The sequence below is a fragment of the Anomaloglossus baeobatrachus genome, chromosome 3 (genome assembly GCF_048569485.1).
Source record: "Anomaloglossus baeobatrachus isolate aAnoBae1 chromosome 3, aAnoBae1.hap1, whole genome shotgun sequence".
In the NCBI taxonomy this organism is placed as follows: domain Eukaryota; kingdom Metazoa; phylum Chordata; class Amphibia; order Anura; family Aromobatidae; genus Anomaloglossus; species Anomaloglossus baeobatrachus.
Genome location: NC_134355.1, coordinates 124,152,690 through 124,171,511, shown reverse-complemented (window position 1 = coordinate 124,171,511; position 18,822 = coordinate 124,152,690). Strand labels below are relative to the sequence as shown.

The 18,822-nt window shown below is 46.1% G+C and overlaps 1 protein-coding gene across 1 annotated transcript in view; it reads left to right on the top strand.

Annotated features, from left to right (window-relative positions):
• The window catches only part of NINL (ninein like), a 321,722-nt gene that overhangs the window by 88,439 nt on the left and 214,461 nt on the right, over positions 1–18,822 (top strand). Inside the window, exon 3 of the mRNA XM_075339423.1 lies at positions 6,781–6,880. Coding sequence (XP_075195538.1) covers positions 6,781–6,880 — 100 coding nt within the window. The remainder of the gene's footprint in view (positions 1–6,780; positions 6,881–18,822) is intronic.

Sequence of the window (18,822 nt, the reverse complement as noted above, 5' to 3'; positions counted from 1 at the left end):
ACAGAGAGAGAGAGAGAGAGACACAGAGACACAGACAGACAGAGAGACTGATACAGAGACAGACAGAGAGATAGACACAGACAGACACAGAGACTGGGAGAGCGACAGAAACAGTTACTATCCTACAACTAGTATTATTATATAGGGCAATTTTTTGTATTATGATTATAAAATTAATGAAGGATACAAGTAATATATTTTTATTTGTATGTAACTTGTAGAATGAATTGGCTTAATTGCTGTTTTTAGGATTGATTAATTGATCATTTGTTGTTACCAATTGTTTTAATTATGTTGAATTAGTGATGTAATGTAAGGCGGGCTTTAAACATTGTGACATCGCTAGCAATTGCTAGCGATGTCAAGCTCGATAGCACCTGCCCCCGTCGTATATGCGATATCTGATGCTTGCTGCCATAGCGAACATTATCGCTACGGCAGCTTCACACGCACATGCCTGGTAGGCGACGTCGCTGTGACCGCCGAAGAATCCGTCCTTCAAGGGGGAGGTGCGTTCGGCGTCACCGCGACGTCACTAAGCGGCCGGCCAATAGGGGTGGAGATGAGTGGGACAAAACATCCCGCCCACCTTCTTCCTTCCGCATTGTTGGTGGACGCAGGTAAGGAGATGTTTGTTGTTCCGGCGGGTTTACACACAGCGATGTGTGGAGGTGCAGGAACGACAAACTACATAGTATCTGCAGCAGTAGCAACGTTCTGGAATTGAGCGACGTGACACAGATCAGCGATTTTTAACGCTTCTGTGCTCGTTCATCGTCGCACCTAGGATTTACACATTGCGATGTCGCTACCGGCGCCGATGTGCGTCACTAACGACGTGACCCCGACGATATATCGGTAGCGATGTCGCAACATGTAGAACCCGCCTAAGGCTATGTGCTCACGGGACAATGCACCCGCGGATTTTGCTGCGGAAAACCTGCTGATTTATCTGGATTTTCTAGATAAATCCGCAGGTTTTAGCAAGTACAGACACTCCCCAATGTATCCTATGGGATTTGGAGAGTGCTGTATCAATGCTGCGGTATGTGCGGCTGCGGAATATGCTGCGGATGTCCTGCAGCCGCATGTAACTGCATGTCAATTATTCATGCGGAAATGTCTGCAGAATTCCCGCTCCTCCACTATGGAGATAGAGGTCGGGACTTCCGCAGGTAAGTCGCAATAATGTCCGCAGGTTTACTGCAGATATTTCCTGGAATCCTGCAGCAATGGATAGCTGCAGATCCCGGGGAGCTGCTGTGGGAAACCTGCAGACGTACCTGTGGATATATCCGTGGGTACATAGCCTAAAACATATAAAAAGATCCTTGTAAGGACAGTTTATTAGCACCTGATGAAGAGGACTGATGTCCTGGAAACGCATTGTGCCCAATAAATTTTGATATTTTTACACATCTTGGCTCCGTTACCTGCAGCGCCCGTTATACCTCTAAAATATATTTTTGTCATGGATTCCATAATCCCCCAGCACCTGTGCTGAGGGAGAGGTTGCAGCTGCAGCAGGTTTTCAGGACTTTAGTCATCTCAGTGCTGAGCAGACATCGCAAGCCCCAGTCTGGACAGTATCCAGCGGTCAATTGTGCCCAAAGTGTCTATATTTTGTGTGACTATCATTATTTTGAAGCACTTGGGCATGGAGTTCACTAGAGCTTCACAGGAGCCGCTGGATCCTCTTCCATTATCGATGACGACATCACGGAGCTGGTGGATGATAAAGACCTTCACATCTCCACTTTCCATTTGAAGATGCCCCACAGATGCACAATGGGATTTAGGTCTGGAGACATGCTTGATCAGTTCAGCAGCTTTACCCTCAGTTTACCTAAGGGTCGGAGGGATTTTTCAAAATTTTTTTTTTTTGGTGTTCACACTACATCAGATCACGCTGATCTTACCCCCAGTGTGAGACGTTCAAACACTGCACGTGGCTCGCCCAGGGCTGAGCGTCACTCATACCCAAGCACAGCGCTGCTCACTTGAGTGGTTTGCACTCGTAACTCACTCGAACTTCAAGCCCAAACTTTGTTGTGGTTTTTTTTATTTTTTTGGAAGTCTGTTTCCAAACTTTGAACCTCAGGTTTGCTTATCTCTACCATCCAGCAGGATTTTCCTGGCTGAAGTAAAACTAGTGCTCTACTGGTGCTTGGATGCTTCAGTTCAGTTCTGAGTTCTGAGATTGGATGTTTTATTATAGTAATATTTGTAATATTTTATTATAGTAATATTTGCAAGTAAATTTACAGAGCTGCATTGTTATTTGATTGACAGGTGCAACAGGAAAGGAATATGGGGTTGGGTCTTGCTATTTATTCCTTCCCTTGCCTGCCTGGCCTTCCTCCCCCTGCCGCCGCCATAGACTTTAATTCTGGCCCCTGCTCATTAGCATTTATCACTATTGCAGCAGATGGATGTGAGGGCGGCACATGCACCCTCTCATCCTCCACTTTTGTTGTGACCACGGTAAGGCTACTTTCACACATCCGGTTTGAGCCGTGCGGCTCAACCCGACTGTAAAACCTATGCAACGGATGCGGCGAAAACACCGCATCCTTTGCATAAGTTTTTACATGCGGCCGGTCCGTTTTTTTCCGGTTGCGGCACGCTACTGAGCATGCGCAGTGGAAGAAACCGCATGCGGCGGCCGGATGCGTTTTTTTCCGCATGGCGCCGCATCCGGCGTCCATAGGCATGCATTGAAAATGCGCCGCAGCGGCCGGATGCGGCGCAATGTGGTTTTTTTTGCCGGAGCAAAAAACGTTGCAGGCAACGTTCCATCCGGCCGCGGCATCGGCTATATCTGCCGCATGCGGCAAAAACCGGACTGAACGCAAACCCATGCGGCACAATATGGCACTAATGTAAGTCTATGCAAAAAAACCCGCAACCGGCGGCAAAAAAAAACGGTTGCGGTTTTTCTGCAGAGCGCCGTATTGTGCCGCAGAGCAAAAACCGGATGTGTGAAAGTAGCCTAACACACACACTCTGTTAAATATTGAATATACAATGCTAATAATGTATATCAAGAAATCTTGGCGTCTACCTTCATTTATATTCCCCAATACAGTGAAAACAAATCAACTAATAGTGCAGAAAAACCATCAGCACTTTTTGATAATGAACCTTTTAATAAAAATAAATTCACCCTAAGGAAAATGTTTTCAGTGTCCGAAAGCCATCCACCCACATAAAACACAATATGTAATAGTTGTAATAGTAATAATAATAATAATAATTTTGCAACTACCTCCAATTAAAAATGTAGTATAGTTCTCCTGATATAGCCATGTCTCTTACCTCATGTGCAGGGCATTATAGTAGCTCTTAGGTATTCATGGTTACAACCATTAACAACTAATTGTCACTTTGAGTGGTAACCATGGAGAACTATACTACATTTGTAATTGGAGGTATTAGCTAATATTATTATTATTACAACGATTACATATGGTGTTAGGTATTTTGTCACGGGAATACCCCTATTTAAGCTCAATCTGTATACAGTATGCAGTAAATTCCCCGAACTCCCACTAGTGGTGGATGGCTTTTGGACACTGAAAACTTTTTCGTTAGGGAGAATTTTATTTTTATTAAATAAACGTCCATTGTCAGTAAGTGTTGATGGTTTTTCTGCAATATATAATATAATATAATATAATATAATATATAATATATATATACATATATATATATCTTTATTTATTTTTTTTATATAGCGCGAACATATTCCGCAGTTCATTCCACATGTGTTAATTCATAGTTTTGATGTCTTCAATGTGAATCTACAATTGCCAGTCATGAAAATAAAGAAAACTCTTTGAATGAGAAGGTGTGTCCAGACTTTTGGTGTATAGTGTGTGTGTGTGTGTGTGTGTGTGTGTGTGTGTGTGTGTGTGTGTGTGTGTGTGAGTGTGTGTGTATTTCACAATACAAAAAAAATAAATAAATACATCTATATCTAATTTTATATAGATATAGATATAGATAAATATATATATATATATATATATATATATATATATATATATATATATATAAATTTATTTTTTTTTGTATTGTGAAATACAATTGAAGGCAGACGTCACGACTTCTTGATTGTACTGTATATATTGTATATTCAATATTTATTTAACAATTGTGTGTGTTTTCATGTCAATTGTAACTTTTTGGTAAATGGCTTGTATTGTGGGTATTTGTATTTCTCTGTCTGATGTTACTTAGCAGCTCTGTTCTTTGGAAAACTTTCCATTAAAGAATTTGCTGAACCAACACAGTCACATTCCTGCGTCTAATGTGATTAATGCAGCCATATTCTGTGTGTTTTGGTTTTTTATGGTTGTTCTATGTTCTAAAGACCTTGTACCAAAATCGCCACTTTAACTACATGACAGGAAATAATTGTGTTGAACCCCTTGGATCCCCACCGGTCACAAGAAATGGGGTCCCAAGCTACCTGTTTAAAGAGAATCTGTTACCAGGTTTTTGCTGCCACAACTGAGAACAGCATAATATAGAGATGGAGACCCTGAGTCCAACTATGTGCTATTTACTGAGGTGCTTGCTGTAATTTTGATAAACCACTGTTTTATCTGCTGCATATTTACCAGTTCTCTGAATGCTGAGCTCTTTATAGCCCCGCCCACACTCCTGATTGGCAGCTTTCTGCCTATGAACAGTGTAAACAGCTGTCAATCAGTGGTGGGGGTGGGGTTATACAGAACTTATGAATATAGAGGACTACTTGGCAGCAGATTTACTAGTCCTTTAGTTATAATCTCCTGCTAATAAAATAGTTTTTTTTTATAAAAACTACACCAAGGAGCCCAGTAAGTGGCACGGTGCTGGAATCAGTGTCTCTGCCTCTACATCATGGTGCTCACAGATTAGGTGGCAAAAACCTGGTGACAGATTCCCTTTAATCCCTTAATGAATTATGACTTACTATGTCCGTCATATGTCATGTCTTTGCCATCATTCAGCCATCATCTGTCTATTAAAGCCGCAGGTGGAGTGGAGCGCTGCCTGGGGCTGATTACCTGTTAAATGCTTTCAGTCTATGACAGCGGCATTTAATGTGCGGCAGGAGGGGGTGGGCTGTTCTAATCCCTCATCGGCGCGCCCGTAACATGATCACGGGATGTTGATGAGTTGCCATGAAAGCCAGGGATCTTCTGAAGACCCCTGTGTCTGTCTACACTGTACTATTGTGAAAACCAGTCTGTGGCGTGTGTTCATAGAAGACTGTGTGATTCTGCTATATACCGCAATACTGTGGCATGCTGTACATGGCACAAGCAGTCGGATGATCGCCGGTTCAAGATTTATTATAGTGAAAAGTAGAAAAAAAAAAGTAAAAAAAAAATAACAATATAAACTTTGAAATCACCTCCTCTTACCACATTAAAAGGTAAGAAATTAAAAATACAAATTTGGTATTGCTGGTTCTTAAGAGACCAACTTATCAAAATATGAAAGAAATTAATCCAATCCATAAAATGCAAAATGGAGAATTGTATTGTCAAGTTATTTTTTGGGGCAAAATGAACCCTGTAAATCCCCCCCCCCCCCCCCCCCAAAAAAAAATCCCCTATAATAATAATAATAAAAAAAAATTCAGAAATCTATTTTTTTTTTTTTTAAATTTTTACAAACATGGAAAATTATTTTTCTGCTTTTCATTGCATCATATGATGAAATAGTTGGTGTCATTTAAGAAATTAAAAGTAAGGTGGGCTTTGCACGTTGCGACATCGCAAGCCGATGCTGCGATGTTGCACGCGATAGTCCCCGCCCCCGTCGCAGGTACGATATCTTGTGATAGCTGGCGTAGCGAAAATTATCGCTATGCCAGCTTCACATGCACTCACCTGCCCTGCGACCGTCTCCTTCCTAAGGGGGCGGGTCGTGCGGCATCATAGCGACGTCACACGGCAGGCGGCCAATAGCGGCGGAGGGGCGGAGATGAGCAAGATGTAAACATCCCGCCCACCTTCCTCCTTCCGCATAGCAGCCGGCGGCAGGTAAGGTGATGGTCCTCGCTCCTGCGGCTTCATACACAGCGATGTGTGCAGCCGCAGGAGCGAGGAACTACATCGTACCTGTCGCGGCAGCGTAATTATATAAAAGTCGGAGCCTGCACCGATGATACGATAACGACGCTTTTGCGCTCGTTAATCGTATCATCTAGCATTTACACACTACGATCTCGAAAGTGACGCCGGATGTGCGTCACTTTCGATTTGACCCCACCGACATCGCACGTGCAATGTTGCAACGTGCAAAGCCGCCCTAAGAGTGGTCCCGCAAACCCAAGCCCTCATATGGCTATGTTGCTGGAAAAATAAAAAAAAGTTATGACTCTTGGAATAAGTAGAGGAAAAAAAACCGAAAAGACAAAAACGAAAAATTACCCTGCCATTTAAGGGGTTAAACATGCTGCTACACTACCCCGAAGTTATGGGACTGACAGTCACATTTAATTAGTGACAGTCACAGTCACTCCATCAGTCCAATAGACTTTTAATGAAGCTGCATTATGTATGTGCTACCACAGCGCCATTCACACATGAGGCCCAATTTTTGGTGATCTCCCTGGTCCCAGAGATCGGACCATCACTCGTCACACAACCACCTTGTGCTTTTGGGGAGAAGTTGCAATCGGGGTGAAAGTTATTTTAAGATGAATTATGATGATGACACCTTTAACCTGCTTTTTCCTTACATGAATACTTCTTGAGATAATATTTTATATTGTTCTAGGTGAATTTTGAAGAGTTTAAAGAGGGATTTGTAGCCGTCCTTTCATCAACTATCAACATCAGCATCTCTGACGATGATGAAAGTAGTTATTTAGAGCCTGGTAAGACAACTCAGTTTATCTTTTGTACTATATTGTGTAATCTAGATATGTGCCAGTATGTAGTAGTTCACAATTTTTTGACAGTAGGTGGCGATGTAGCAATAGAGATGTTAGACACTACACTTACGTCTAGATAATACCTTACTATGTGTAGCTTACGAGGTATAGTGGCACCTTGGTTTACGAGAACAATCTGTTCTGGGAGTGTGCTTGTAAACCAAGTTACTCGTCTAGCAAAGCAAGATTTCCCATAGGAAATAATGCAAGCTCAGACAATTCGTTCCACAACTTGTTCAATGTCCCATCCTGGTCCCTTATTGTGCCATTCCACACATGCGTACACACACACACACACGCACACATATTATGCTCAACTTACCTTCCGTTCCCTCACCGGCCTCCTGGTTCTTGTAGTTCGCCGGTACAGGATGTGTATCCGGTAACCATCGCGACCAATGCCGGAGCTTCCGCTGCCAGAGCGCTGATGTCAAAGGCATAAGCCGCTTGCCTCTGATTGGTCAGCACACTGCCTTTTGAGTAAGCGGCTGACAGCGGAAGTTCCTCCATCGTCGCGATGGTTACCCGATACACATCCTGTCCCGCCGGACTACAAGAAGCAGAAGACCGGCGAGGGAACGGAAGGTAAGGTGAGCATAATATGTGATTGAGCGTGTTTGTGTGGACTGCAAGAGCGGGTCAGAGTACGGAACCGGAAGTGTGTGCGGTGAGGATTTTGCTCGTACAGCAAAGCTTGCTCATAAACTGAGTTACAAATTTACAGCAAGCTTTGCTCGTTAAGCGAAATAATAATGCAGCCACTGGTATGATATATATTATGAAGATTCTGAATTACAGCAATAATACCTAAAATATAACTTTTAATAATTCCTCTAAAAATAGGGAAGGATCACCTTGCCTATGCATAAAATTCAATAGGTTGCGAGATCCTCCATACAACTCGGGGGACTGGCATACCCTATAAACACGCAATGACACCTACATATAATTGGTGCTGGCAAAATCAACAAATTTAACCGATATGGTCAAGATTATTAATGTAGACGCTCACTTGGATCCCATTCACAAATCAACAGTGGCGTTAATCACTAGAGTGACCATGATACCCACAGGTGTGTGACTAGTATGCTTCACATTCAGTTAAACAAATCAGCATTAACCAGGAATTCAAATAGCCAAGTTGTTAACCTGGTTGTGTCTGATAGGGAACAATCTCACCCAATTGCTGGTGTCTTGTCTCCCAAATACGTTCAGTTAGTCCTCATATTCGGCGTTTCCAAAACAGACCCTCACCACACAGGTCCTGGACCCCCTATGAAGGGACTAACTGTCCTCTCCCAGAATCTCCTTCTCCCTTCTCCCGACGTTAATGAGGAGACTACCTCTTACTGGGTTAATCAGACGGTGACAGCATACATCTTATTAGCTGTACAGCTAATAAGATGTATGCTGTCACCGTCTGATTAACCCAGTAAGAGGTCGTCTCCTCATTAACTCCCCTGATGAATGATATATAGGAAACGCGTCGGGAGAAGGGAGAAGGAGATTCTGGGAGAGGACAGTTAGTCCCTTCATAGGGGGTCCAGGACCTGTGTGGTGAGGGTCTGTTTTGGAAACGCCGAATATGAGGACTAACTGAACGTATTTGGGAGACAAGACACCAGCAATTGGGTGAGATTGTTCCCTATCAGACACAACCAGGTTAACAACTTGGCTATTTGAATTCCTGGTTAATGCTGATTTGTTTAACCGAATGTGAAGCATACTAGTCACACACCTGTGGGTATCATGGTCACTCTAGTGATTAACGCCACTGTTGATTTGTGAATGGGATCCAAGTGAGCGTCTACATTAATAATCTTGACCATATCGGTTAAATTTGTTGATTTTGCCAGCACCAATTATATGTAGGTGTCATTGCGCGTTTATAGGGTATGCCAGTCCCCCGAGTTGTATGGAGGATCTCGCAACCTATTGAATTTTATGCATAGGCAAGGTGATCCTTCCCTATTTTTAGAGGAATTATTAAAAGTTATATTTTAGGTATTATCGTTAAGCGAAATACTTGCACACCAAGTTACTTGTAAACTGAGGTTTCACTGTATATATAAATACTAGATACTTCCCAGGTTTGAAGTTACATCATCCTTTAAAGGGATTGTCCATTACTTTAATATTGATGACCTATCCATTGAATAGGCCATCAATTTCAGATTGGCTGGATTGTGACACCCACACTCTTGCAAATCGACTGTTCCTGATGCCGGTGGTGGCCGAATGTGAACAGGTGCAGAGTGTAAAAGAACAGCTCTGTCAATTGTACAGTAATCACAGAGTGGTATTGTATATCCACCCCTATTTAATTAAAAAAAAGGAGGATGGCTAGTACCCGGTCACAGCCACTATGCAGAGGATGGAGCTGTGCAACTAGTCATCACATCAGGCCACACTGGGAACAGCAATTCGGCAGGGGTGCCCGTTATCGCACCCCCACCCAAATGGTATATGAAAAAAATACTTTTACGCTTACAAGCTAAGGTACTTAAAGGGAATCTGTCACCTGATTTTGCCACCTTATCTGATAGCAACATAACATAGGGGCAGATATCCTGATTCCAGTGATGTCACTTACTGGGCTGCTTAGTGTAGTTTTGCTAAAATCATTGCTTAATCAGTAGTAGATTATCATTAAGGACTACTTGTCCTGCAAGTAGTCCAAAATATTCATGAGCTCTGTATAACTGCTAGATCTGCAGCCGAGAAAACATTAAGTTTATCAAAGGCTCAGGAAGTGACACATTGTTGAAATCAGGGTCTCTGTCTCTGCATTATGCTATATGTAGATGAGTGAAACAGCCAAAGGAGGAAAGCAGGCATGAAAATAAAGTCTAGAACCACTGAGTTGTGAAAAGCCCATGACGTTTTAGGTGAATAAATTAATACACAAATTTGTGTAGCACAGATGGGTGAACTCACAGATGTTAGGGTTCAGTGGGTCCAGCTGAACTTTAAAAAAAAAAAAACTAAAAAAAAAATCTGGTTCGGGACTGGACTTGAACTCTAACATCTGCCCAGATGCTGGACCACATATAAGTCTATGAGGACCTGAAAATTGTGCTGTAAAATGATGGTAGAAAGGGCTAGGAGGATTATAACAGGATCGTTATATTTATAGTCTCCCGCGTGGCTATAACACTACTTCCTGGTCCGATAATTAACTTCCATACATATTCACTGCTTCCCCCCACCCACCGTCAGTTGGGAAGTCTGTGATTGGTTGCAGTCAGACCATGCCCCCACCCTGTGTGACAGCATCTGTGATTGGTTGGAATAGAGTCTCTATATTGGTGTAAAAATAAATAAATTAGCTTAGGGTCCCCTATATATTCTGATACCCAGCGCAGATAAAGCATATGGCTACAGGCTGCAGCCGCCAACCGTGTGCTTATCCTGGCTGTGTTTCAAAATAAGAGGGACCCCATGCATTTTTTTTTTTTTAAAAAAGAAAAAAATATTTAACTAATTTAAAAAAAAAAAATGAATGTGGTCCCCCCGATTTTAATACCCAGCCAAGATAAGGCCAACAGATGGGGGCTGGTATTCTCATGCTGGGGGGTTTCATGGGTATTGGATCCACCCAGCCTAAAAATAGCAACCTACAGCCGCCCAAAATAGTTGCATCCATCAGATGTGACAATCCCGAAACTTTGCCCAGCTCATCCTGATTAGCCTGGTGGGATGGCAATCTGGGTAATGTAAGGGGTTAATAACAGCTCACAGCTTCCACTAAACCCTAGTCTAATGGGAGTCGTCTATGAGACCCCCATTACTAATCCTGTAAGTGAAAAAAAAAAATAAACACAAATACCGAATAAATCTTTATTTGAAAATAAAATACAATAAAACCCATCCTCTTTCTCCAATTTATGAACCCCAAAAACACCCCTCCAGGTCCCACGACGATCCCGACTGCTACATACTGAAGTCACAGCGCAGTCACATTACAGAACATGACTGCATGCTGCAGCTTCAGGCAGAGCCCTTACCAACACCATTTTATAGCACTTAAGTTCAGGTCCTCATAGACTTAGGCGGGCTTTACACGTTGCGACATCGCTACCGATATATCGTCGGGGTCAAGTCGTTAGATACGCACATCTGGCGCCGGTAGCGACATTGCAACGTGTAAATCCTAGGTGCGACGATGAACGAGCGCAGAAGCATAAAATATCGCTGATCTGTGTCACGTCCATTTGCATAATGTCGCTGCTGCTGCAGGTACGATGTTGTTTGTTGTTCCTGCAGCACCACACATCACTGTGTATGACATTGCAGGAACGACAAACATCTCCTTACCTGCGTCCACCAGCAATGCGGAAGGAAGGAGGTGGGCGGGATGTTTTGTCCCGCTCCTCTCCGCCCCTCCGCTTCTATTGGCCGGCTGCTTAGTGACGTCGCTGTGATGCCGAACGCACCTCCCCCTTGAAGGAGGGATTGTTCGGTGGTCACAGCGACGTCGCCGACCAGGTATGTGCGCGTGAAGCTGCCGTAGCGATAATGTAACTACGGCAGCAAGCACCAGATATCACATGTACGACGGGGGCGGGTGCTATCGCGCTCGACATCGCTAGCAATTGCTAGCGATGTCGCAGCGTGTAAAGCCCGCCTTATATCGGGTCCGGGGTCAAGTCCAGTCCCAACCAGATTTTTTTTTTTTTTTTTTTTTTTATAAAGTCCGGCCGAACCTGAACAGCTGCGGGTTCACCCATCTCTACTAATATAAGTATTGCAGGCTCTCCTCCAGCCCTGACAAACTGTACATCTCTTGTATTATCATATCGGTAGGGTATGTAGGTGCATGTGACCAGACCGGGACTTTCAGCCTCTCCAATTAACACTGTATATGGGAAAGTTGCTTTTTAACTGGAGAAGGCTGATGAAAAGGTCTGGTGAGATGTCCCTCCAGCTGCTATTTTGAGAACAGGAGCGTTGTGCACCAATACATTTATCAAAATAAAGGTAAAGTGACCAACCCCTTTAAATGGTCAATGTCGTTTCAACAAACTCTGCATAAATAAATAGTGCAAGCAAATTTTAAGAAATGTATTAATATTTCTTATCAGAGAAATGTTTTTTTTTTCTCTCCCACTTTCCTCTGGGACTCATTAGCTTCTCTATAAAATAGCTCATATTTGCCTTGGTCAAAACCAGACAGACTGCTTACACAGAGCGACGTCCAGGTTACACCTCCTATTATACCTTATGGTGAGGGGATGAGGAGTGAGGAGCACATGGCACAGGCAGATGGAGCTGCTGCTTTCAGCAAATGTATTTAAAGGGGTGGTTCACCCATTTTTTTTATTTTCTGTATGAGTTCTACTTGCCATTCTAGGCGTTTTCTCCATTGGCTTCTGTTTCCATTTCTGGCACTGAGCGGCGCTATCCTGCACGCTCAGTGCCTGTCACATGACCCCCTGGAGCTGTGGCCGCCAGTATCCTCTGACGTCCCGGCAATTCCGGGCTCTCAAACTTATCGGGTACGTCAGAGGAGGCTGGCACCACTCAGATTGAGTGACAGGGCTGTGGGCGGTGACTACCGCACGGCACAGTCCAGCATTGAGGGGAGGAGCCGGAGGATGTCAGTGTGGAGCCGGCTAAGCGTCCTGCAGATGGTGAGGCACGGGGCGCCAGTGTGCAGTACAGGGGGGGTTCTTCAGCTGAAATCCCCCCCTGCACGTAAGTATCTGATCACACTCTCCACCCACCCGCTCTGCTGCGATGTCAGGAGAGCGGCCGGTGTCGGGCAGTGTGATCATGTGCTCCTCCCAGCAGCACTGCAGGATGCAGCAAGACACTGACAGGCATGTCACCGCTGTGCTCTGCCATCTGTCCTGCTGCATGGGACCAACTGTCTGCACTCTGTCACCTGCACCACAAGACACAGAGTGGAGACAGTTAATGACAGAGCACCTCTGCCCCCCCCCCTCTTCTTTCCCCACTCTCTTCTCTCCCCCCACTCTTCTCCCCCTCCCCTCTTCCCCCTCTTCTCTGCCCCCCTTTTATCCCCGTCTCCTCTCCCCCCTCTTTTCCCTCACTCTCCTTTCCCTCGCTCTCTTTTCCCTTGCTTTCTTTCCCCCCTCGCTCTCTTTCCCCCCCTCGCTCTCTTTCCCCCCCTCGCTCTCTTTCCCCCCCTCGCTCTCTTTCCCCCCCTCGCTCTCTTTCCCCCCCTCGCTCTCTTTCCCCCCCTCGCTCTCTTTCCCCCCCTCGCTCTCTTTCCCCCCCTCGCTCTCTTTCCCCCCCCCCTCGCTCTCTTTCCCCCCCTCGCTCTCTTCCCCCCCCCTCGCTCTCTTTCCCCCCCCCTCGCTCTCTTCCCCCCCCCCTCGCTCTCTTCCCCCCCCCCTCGCTCTCTTCCCCCCCCCCTCGCTCTCTTCCCCCCCCTCGCTCTCTTTCCCCCCCCTCGCTCTCTTTCCCCCCCTCGCTCTCTTTCCCCCCCTCGCTCTCTTTCCCCCCCTCGCTCTCTTTCCCCCCCTCGCTCTCTTTCCCCCCCCTCGCTCTCTTTCCCCCCCCTCGCTCTCTTTCCCCCCCCTCGCTCTCTTTCCCCCCCTCGCTCTCTTTCCCCCCCCTCGCTCTCTTTCCCCCCCTCGCTCTTTCCCCCCCTCGCTCTCTTTCCCCCCCTCGCTCTCTTTCCCCCCCTCGCTCTCTTCCCCCCCTCGCTCTCTTTCCCCCCCCTCGCTCTCTTTCCCCCCCCTCGCTCTCTTTCCCCCCCCTCGCTCTCTTTCCCCCCCCTCGCTCTTTTCCTCCCCCTCGCTCTCTTTCCCTCCCCCCCTCGCTCTCTTTCCCTCCCCCCCTCGCTCTCTTTTCCTCCCCCCCCTCGCTCTCTTTTCCTCCCCCCCCTCGCTCTCTTTTCCTCCCCCCCTCGCTCTCTTTTCCTCCCCCCCTCGCTCTCTTTTCCTCCCCCCCTCGCTCTCTTTTCCTCCCCCCCCTCGCTCTCTTTTCCTCCCCCCCTCGCTCTCTTTTCCTCCCCCCCTCGCTCTCTTTTCCTCCCCCCCTCGCTCTCTTTTCCTCCCCCCCCTCGCTCTCTTTTCCTCCACCCCCCGCTCGCTTTTCCTCCCCCCCGCTCTCTTTTCCTCCCCCCCTCGCTCTCTTTTCCTCCCCCCCCTCGCTCTCTTTTCCTCCACCCCCCGCTCTCTTTTCCTCCCCCCCCCTCGCTCTCTTTCCCCCCCCCCCCCCCGCTCTCTTTTCCTCCGCTCTCTCCTGGCATGGTCAGTACAGAAATCTCTCCATCGTGGAGGGGTGAGAGGGAGTAATAAACATGGAGTCCCTACTGTGTCTGTGTATTTATTTCTAATAAAGTATTTTTCTCTGTGTGATGTCTTTTTTTTTTTTTTTTTAAACCCTTTATTGGAAATTCTTAATGGCCAGGTCAAACTTGGCCTGACATTAAGAATCTCGGGCTTTATACCAGCTGGTAAAACATAGCTGGTATTAACCCCTTATTACCCAGCGTGCCACCTGCCACCAGGGCCACTGGAAGAGTTGGATACAGCGCCAGAAGATGACACTTCTATGAAAGCTCCATTTTCTGGGGCGGCTGTGGACTGCAATTCGCAGCGGGGGGCCCAGAAAGTTTGGGCATCCTGCACAGCGGATTCCAATCCCCAGCTGCCTAGTTGTACCTGGCTGGACTCAAAAATTCGGCGAAGCCCACGTCATTTTTTTTTTTAAATTATTTCATGAAATTCATGAAAAAAAAAAAAGGGCTTCTCTATATTTTTGGTTCCCAGCCGGGTACAATTAGGCAGCTGGGGGTTGGGGGCAGCCCGTAGCTGCCTGCTGTACCTGGCTAGCATACAAAAATATGGCGAAGCCCACGTCGTTTTTTTTAAAAAAGTTTTCAGTCAAAAACCTTTATAAAAAAAAAATGCTTCCCTGGATTTCTATTGCCAGTTAAAGTAACACCAAGCAGCGGGGGTTAGCAGCCAGTAGCTGCTTGGGTTACCCTTGGCAATAGAAAATGCAGCGGGAGCCCACAAACAATGTGATTTTTTTTTTTTGTTTATTTTTATTTTTAATAAATTTTTTAAAAAAAAATCGGCATGGGCTTCGCCCATCGAGCACCAGAGCATTTTACTGCTCAATTCATCCCAAGTAATCAGATGACTCCAGTGTAGGCCGATTACTTATTCTGTGTCCCCCTGCATCCATTGCAGCGTGTACGGGCTGTGAGGTCAGCGGAGTTCAGTCCAGCACTGGAGTCAGCTGATCTGAACTCAGCTGAACTCCAGCCTAAACACGCTGCGATAGATGCAGGGGGACATAGAACAAGTAAGGTCTAAGCCACACGGCGAGAAAAACAGTGCGAGTGGAGTGCGATAAAACATTGCATTCCATTCGGACCCTTATTAGCCTGTGTGTCAGCACACATGAGCGATTTATTTTCTCAGCCCTAATTGGACCGAGAAAACAATCGCAGCACGCTACAACTGTAATGCAAGACTCTCTCTTTTACCAATTCAAGTGTATGTGGTGAGAGAAAAATCGCACTGAACTTGCGGTACATCGGTGGACTACGGAGGAGAGAGGGAGAGAAATCCCTCGAGTGGCGGACCGCCTACCACAGCTGAGGTCTGCTCGCACAGTCTGACCTCAGTCACAAGGACACACGCATGACACTCAGCTCTGCTGTACTGAGCGTGAGCCGAGTGTAAGGCGAGGGGCGCAGTAATCCCCGTGTGGCCCCAGCCTGATCGGCCGACACTTGAGTCAGCTGATCTGAACTCAGCTGAACTCCTGTACACACAGCCCGCACACACAGCCCGCACACGGTCACATGTGATCGGCAGCAGGCAGTGACTGCTGTTAAGGCTACATTCACATGACCGTTCAGTTTTTGCGGGCCACAAAAAAAACGGTCCTTTTTTTTCACGGATGCATCCTAGTGGCATCCGTGTGACATCTGCGTGCCTTCCGTTTTTTTTGCAGACCGCAAAAAACGGAAGCAGCAAGAAAGATAGTAGATGAGTAGATATAGAGACAGAGGGATGAATGAATGAATGAATGAATAGAGGGCTAGATAGATAGATAAGAAAGACATATATAATGTCCTACCCCCCTGCATATTCTAAGCTGGCACCCTTTTGTGACTTTCATGTGGCACTAAGGTGCTTAGTCTTGTATTTAGCCAAAAAAATAAATAAAAAAATAAAAAAAAGACATGCGGTCCCCCTATCTTTTGTAGCCAGCTAGGGTAAAGCAAATGGCTGCAGCCTGCAAACCACAGCTGGCAGCTTCACTTCGGCTGGTAATCCAAAACAGAGGGCACCCCACGCTGTTATTTTAAATTAACTAAATAATTTAAAACCAAAAACACGGGGTCCCCCGAAATTGGATCATCAGCCAAGGTAAAGCGGACAGCTGTGGTCTGGTATTCTCAGACTAGGGAGGTTTACAGTTATTGGACACTCCCCAGCCTAAAAATAGCAGGCTGCAGCCGCCCCAGAAGTAGCGCATCCATTAGATCTGCCAGTCCTGGTGCTTCGCGCCAGCTCATCCCTTTGCCCTGGTGCGGTGGCAAACGGGGTAATATATGGGGTTAATACGAGATGTGTAATGTCACCTGGCATCAAGCCCTGGAGTTAGTGATGTCAGGCGTGTATCAGATACCCGACATCACCAACCCAGGCAGTAATAAAAAAAACAAATAGACAACAAACACATTTTTATTTGAAAAAACACTCCCCAACACATTCCCTCTTTCACCAATTTATTAGAAAGAAAAACAAATCCAGGTCTGGTGTAATACAAGGGGGTCCCACGATGATCCATACCATAGTCAATGTCCCAGTCACTGAAGAACAGAATGTTCCCTATTTGCTGGGAGAGCCGTGCAGTGACCTGAGCTAACATCAATAGGTCAGCCCAGGTCACTGCAGGGCATGATGAGTGCTGCTATCAGGAGGTTAGCGAGGTATATTACCTTTGATGATCGCTGAACTCCTGACAGCAGCGCTGTCACCGAGTTCAATGACTGCTGCCTTCACAAACAAAGTATCGCGAGCGGCTCGTGACATCACCACTAGTCACAGTCTCGGGTCGACAGCGAGAGGTGATGTGACAAGCGGCGGGCATAGAAGGCAGTGACGACCGCTGACGTCAGGAGGGCAGGACTTCACTTCATCACCGTAGGTAATGAACTTACTAACTTCCTGACGGTAGCGCTTGTCATCCCCGCGGCTGCTGACACTGCAGTGCGGGCCACTGCTGACACTGCTGAGCGGGCAGCCGCGGGGTTGGGGCTGGAGCGGGACACTGACTGCACGGGCACCCAACGGAAGTCACATGGAAGTGCTTCCGTGTTGCTTCCGGGAATTTTGCGGACCCATTGACTTGTATTGAGTCACGGTTCGTTATTACGGAACAGAATAGGACATGTTCCATAATAACGGAGCGGACATACGGCATCCGATGTGTTTTTTTTGTCGGATCGGATGCACATGGAAGTGCTACCGTGTACCATCCGATCCTACACAAAAGACATTGAAAAGATGGTCCTGTCTGTGGGGCCGCAAAAAAACAGGAACTGACCAGGACAAACGGAACGGTCATGTGAATGAGCCCACCTGCAGCCATTGCAGCGTGTGCGGGCTGTGAGATCAGGAGTCAGCTGACCCCAGTGCCGGCCGATAATTTCTGTGTCCCGCTGCAGAAGGATCCGGTAAAATAACGGTTGCATGCGCTGCACATTTAATCCGCAGGATCCGGTCATATGAGGTTTGCGGATGATACGAACGACACACAGACTAGGCAAGAGGGAAAAAAGCAATCTCATCACCCCGTCACTTTTTTTCCTCCAATTTATTTTTTTCACATGTTGCGCCGGGTAATAATCATAATTTCTGTACACACACACACACACTCACACACTCACTCACACACACACACACACTCACACACTCACACACACATACACTTTCTTCCCCTGGTTGTGCAGAGCTGGGAGCTGCTGCTCTCTGTGTGGTTTCTCTCAGTGCATCCACACAGGGAAGAGGCAGGGAGGAGGCTTTGGGTGGAGAGCTAAGGGGGGTGTTACACACAGTGGGTGTGTTAGATAAGCTAGATACCGCCCTAGAGCCACAAAGAATTCTGGGACTTGTAGGAACTGAACACAGGGAGTCAGAGGAGAGATTAACCCCATCAGAGCTGGAGCCAGCAATGAGCATGTGCTGCTAGTGCACAATAAAAGGTAATTTTGCTGAAAAAACATAATAGATGTGTTGAGGGGCACATATTAGCAAGATTTATCAGAAAAAAAAAATCAGTTTTGGTAACTGGACAACGTCTTTAACTTCAGTGCTGGATTCACAGCAGCACAGCTGAGTTCTGCCCTCTAACGTCTTCAGTGTTGCTGCTGCTTTTGTCTGTGTGCTACAGAGAAAGAGGAGCATAAAGCCCTTTGTGATTGTGCTCTGTGTATGGGGGACATAATAGTTGCTGGACTTTACCCACCAACTCAGAGATGAGTGAAAACAAGAGCGAGAAAGAGAGCTGAGGAGAAGAATGGGGATTATGGCAGGATACAAGTCATGAGATAGAGTATTATAGTTACATAGGTTGAATAAAAGTCCTAGGTCCATCTAGTTCAACCTTCCTCCGCCAATTATATATTTTTGTCACTAAATAATCTATAACCCACAATGCTATGTGTACTGATTAAATCATCCAGTCCTTTTTAAAAGGCTATTATAGTATCTGTCATTATGACCTCTTGTGGTAGGGCATTCCACAGTCTGACTGCTCTAACTGTAAAGAACCCTGTCCTAGTTATCTGCCTGAATCACCCATAAGGAGTGCCCCCTGGTCCTTAGTATTGTCTTTGGAGGGAATAAATCATGTGCCAGTCCTTTTATATTGACCACACATATATT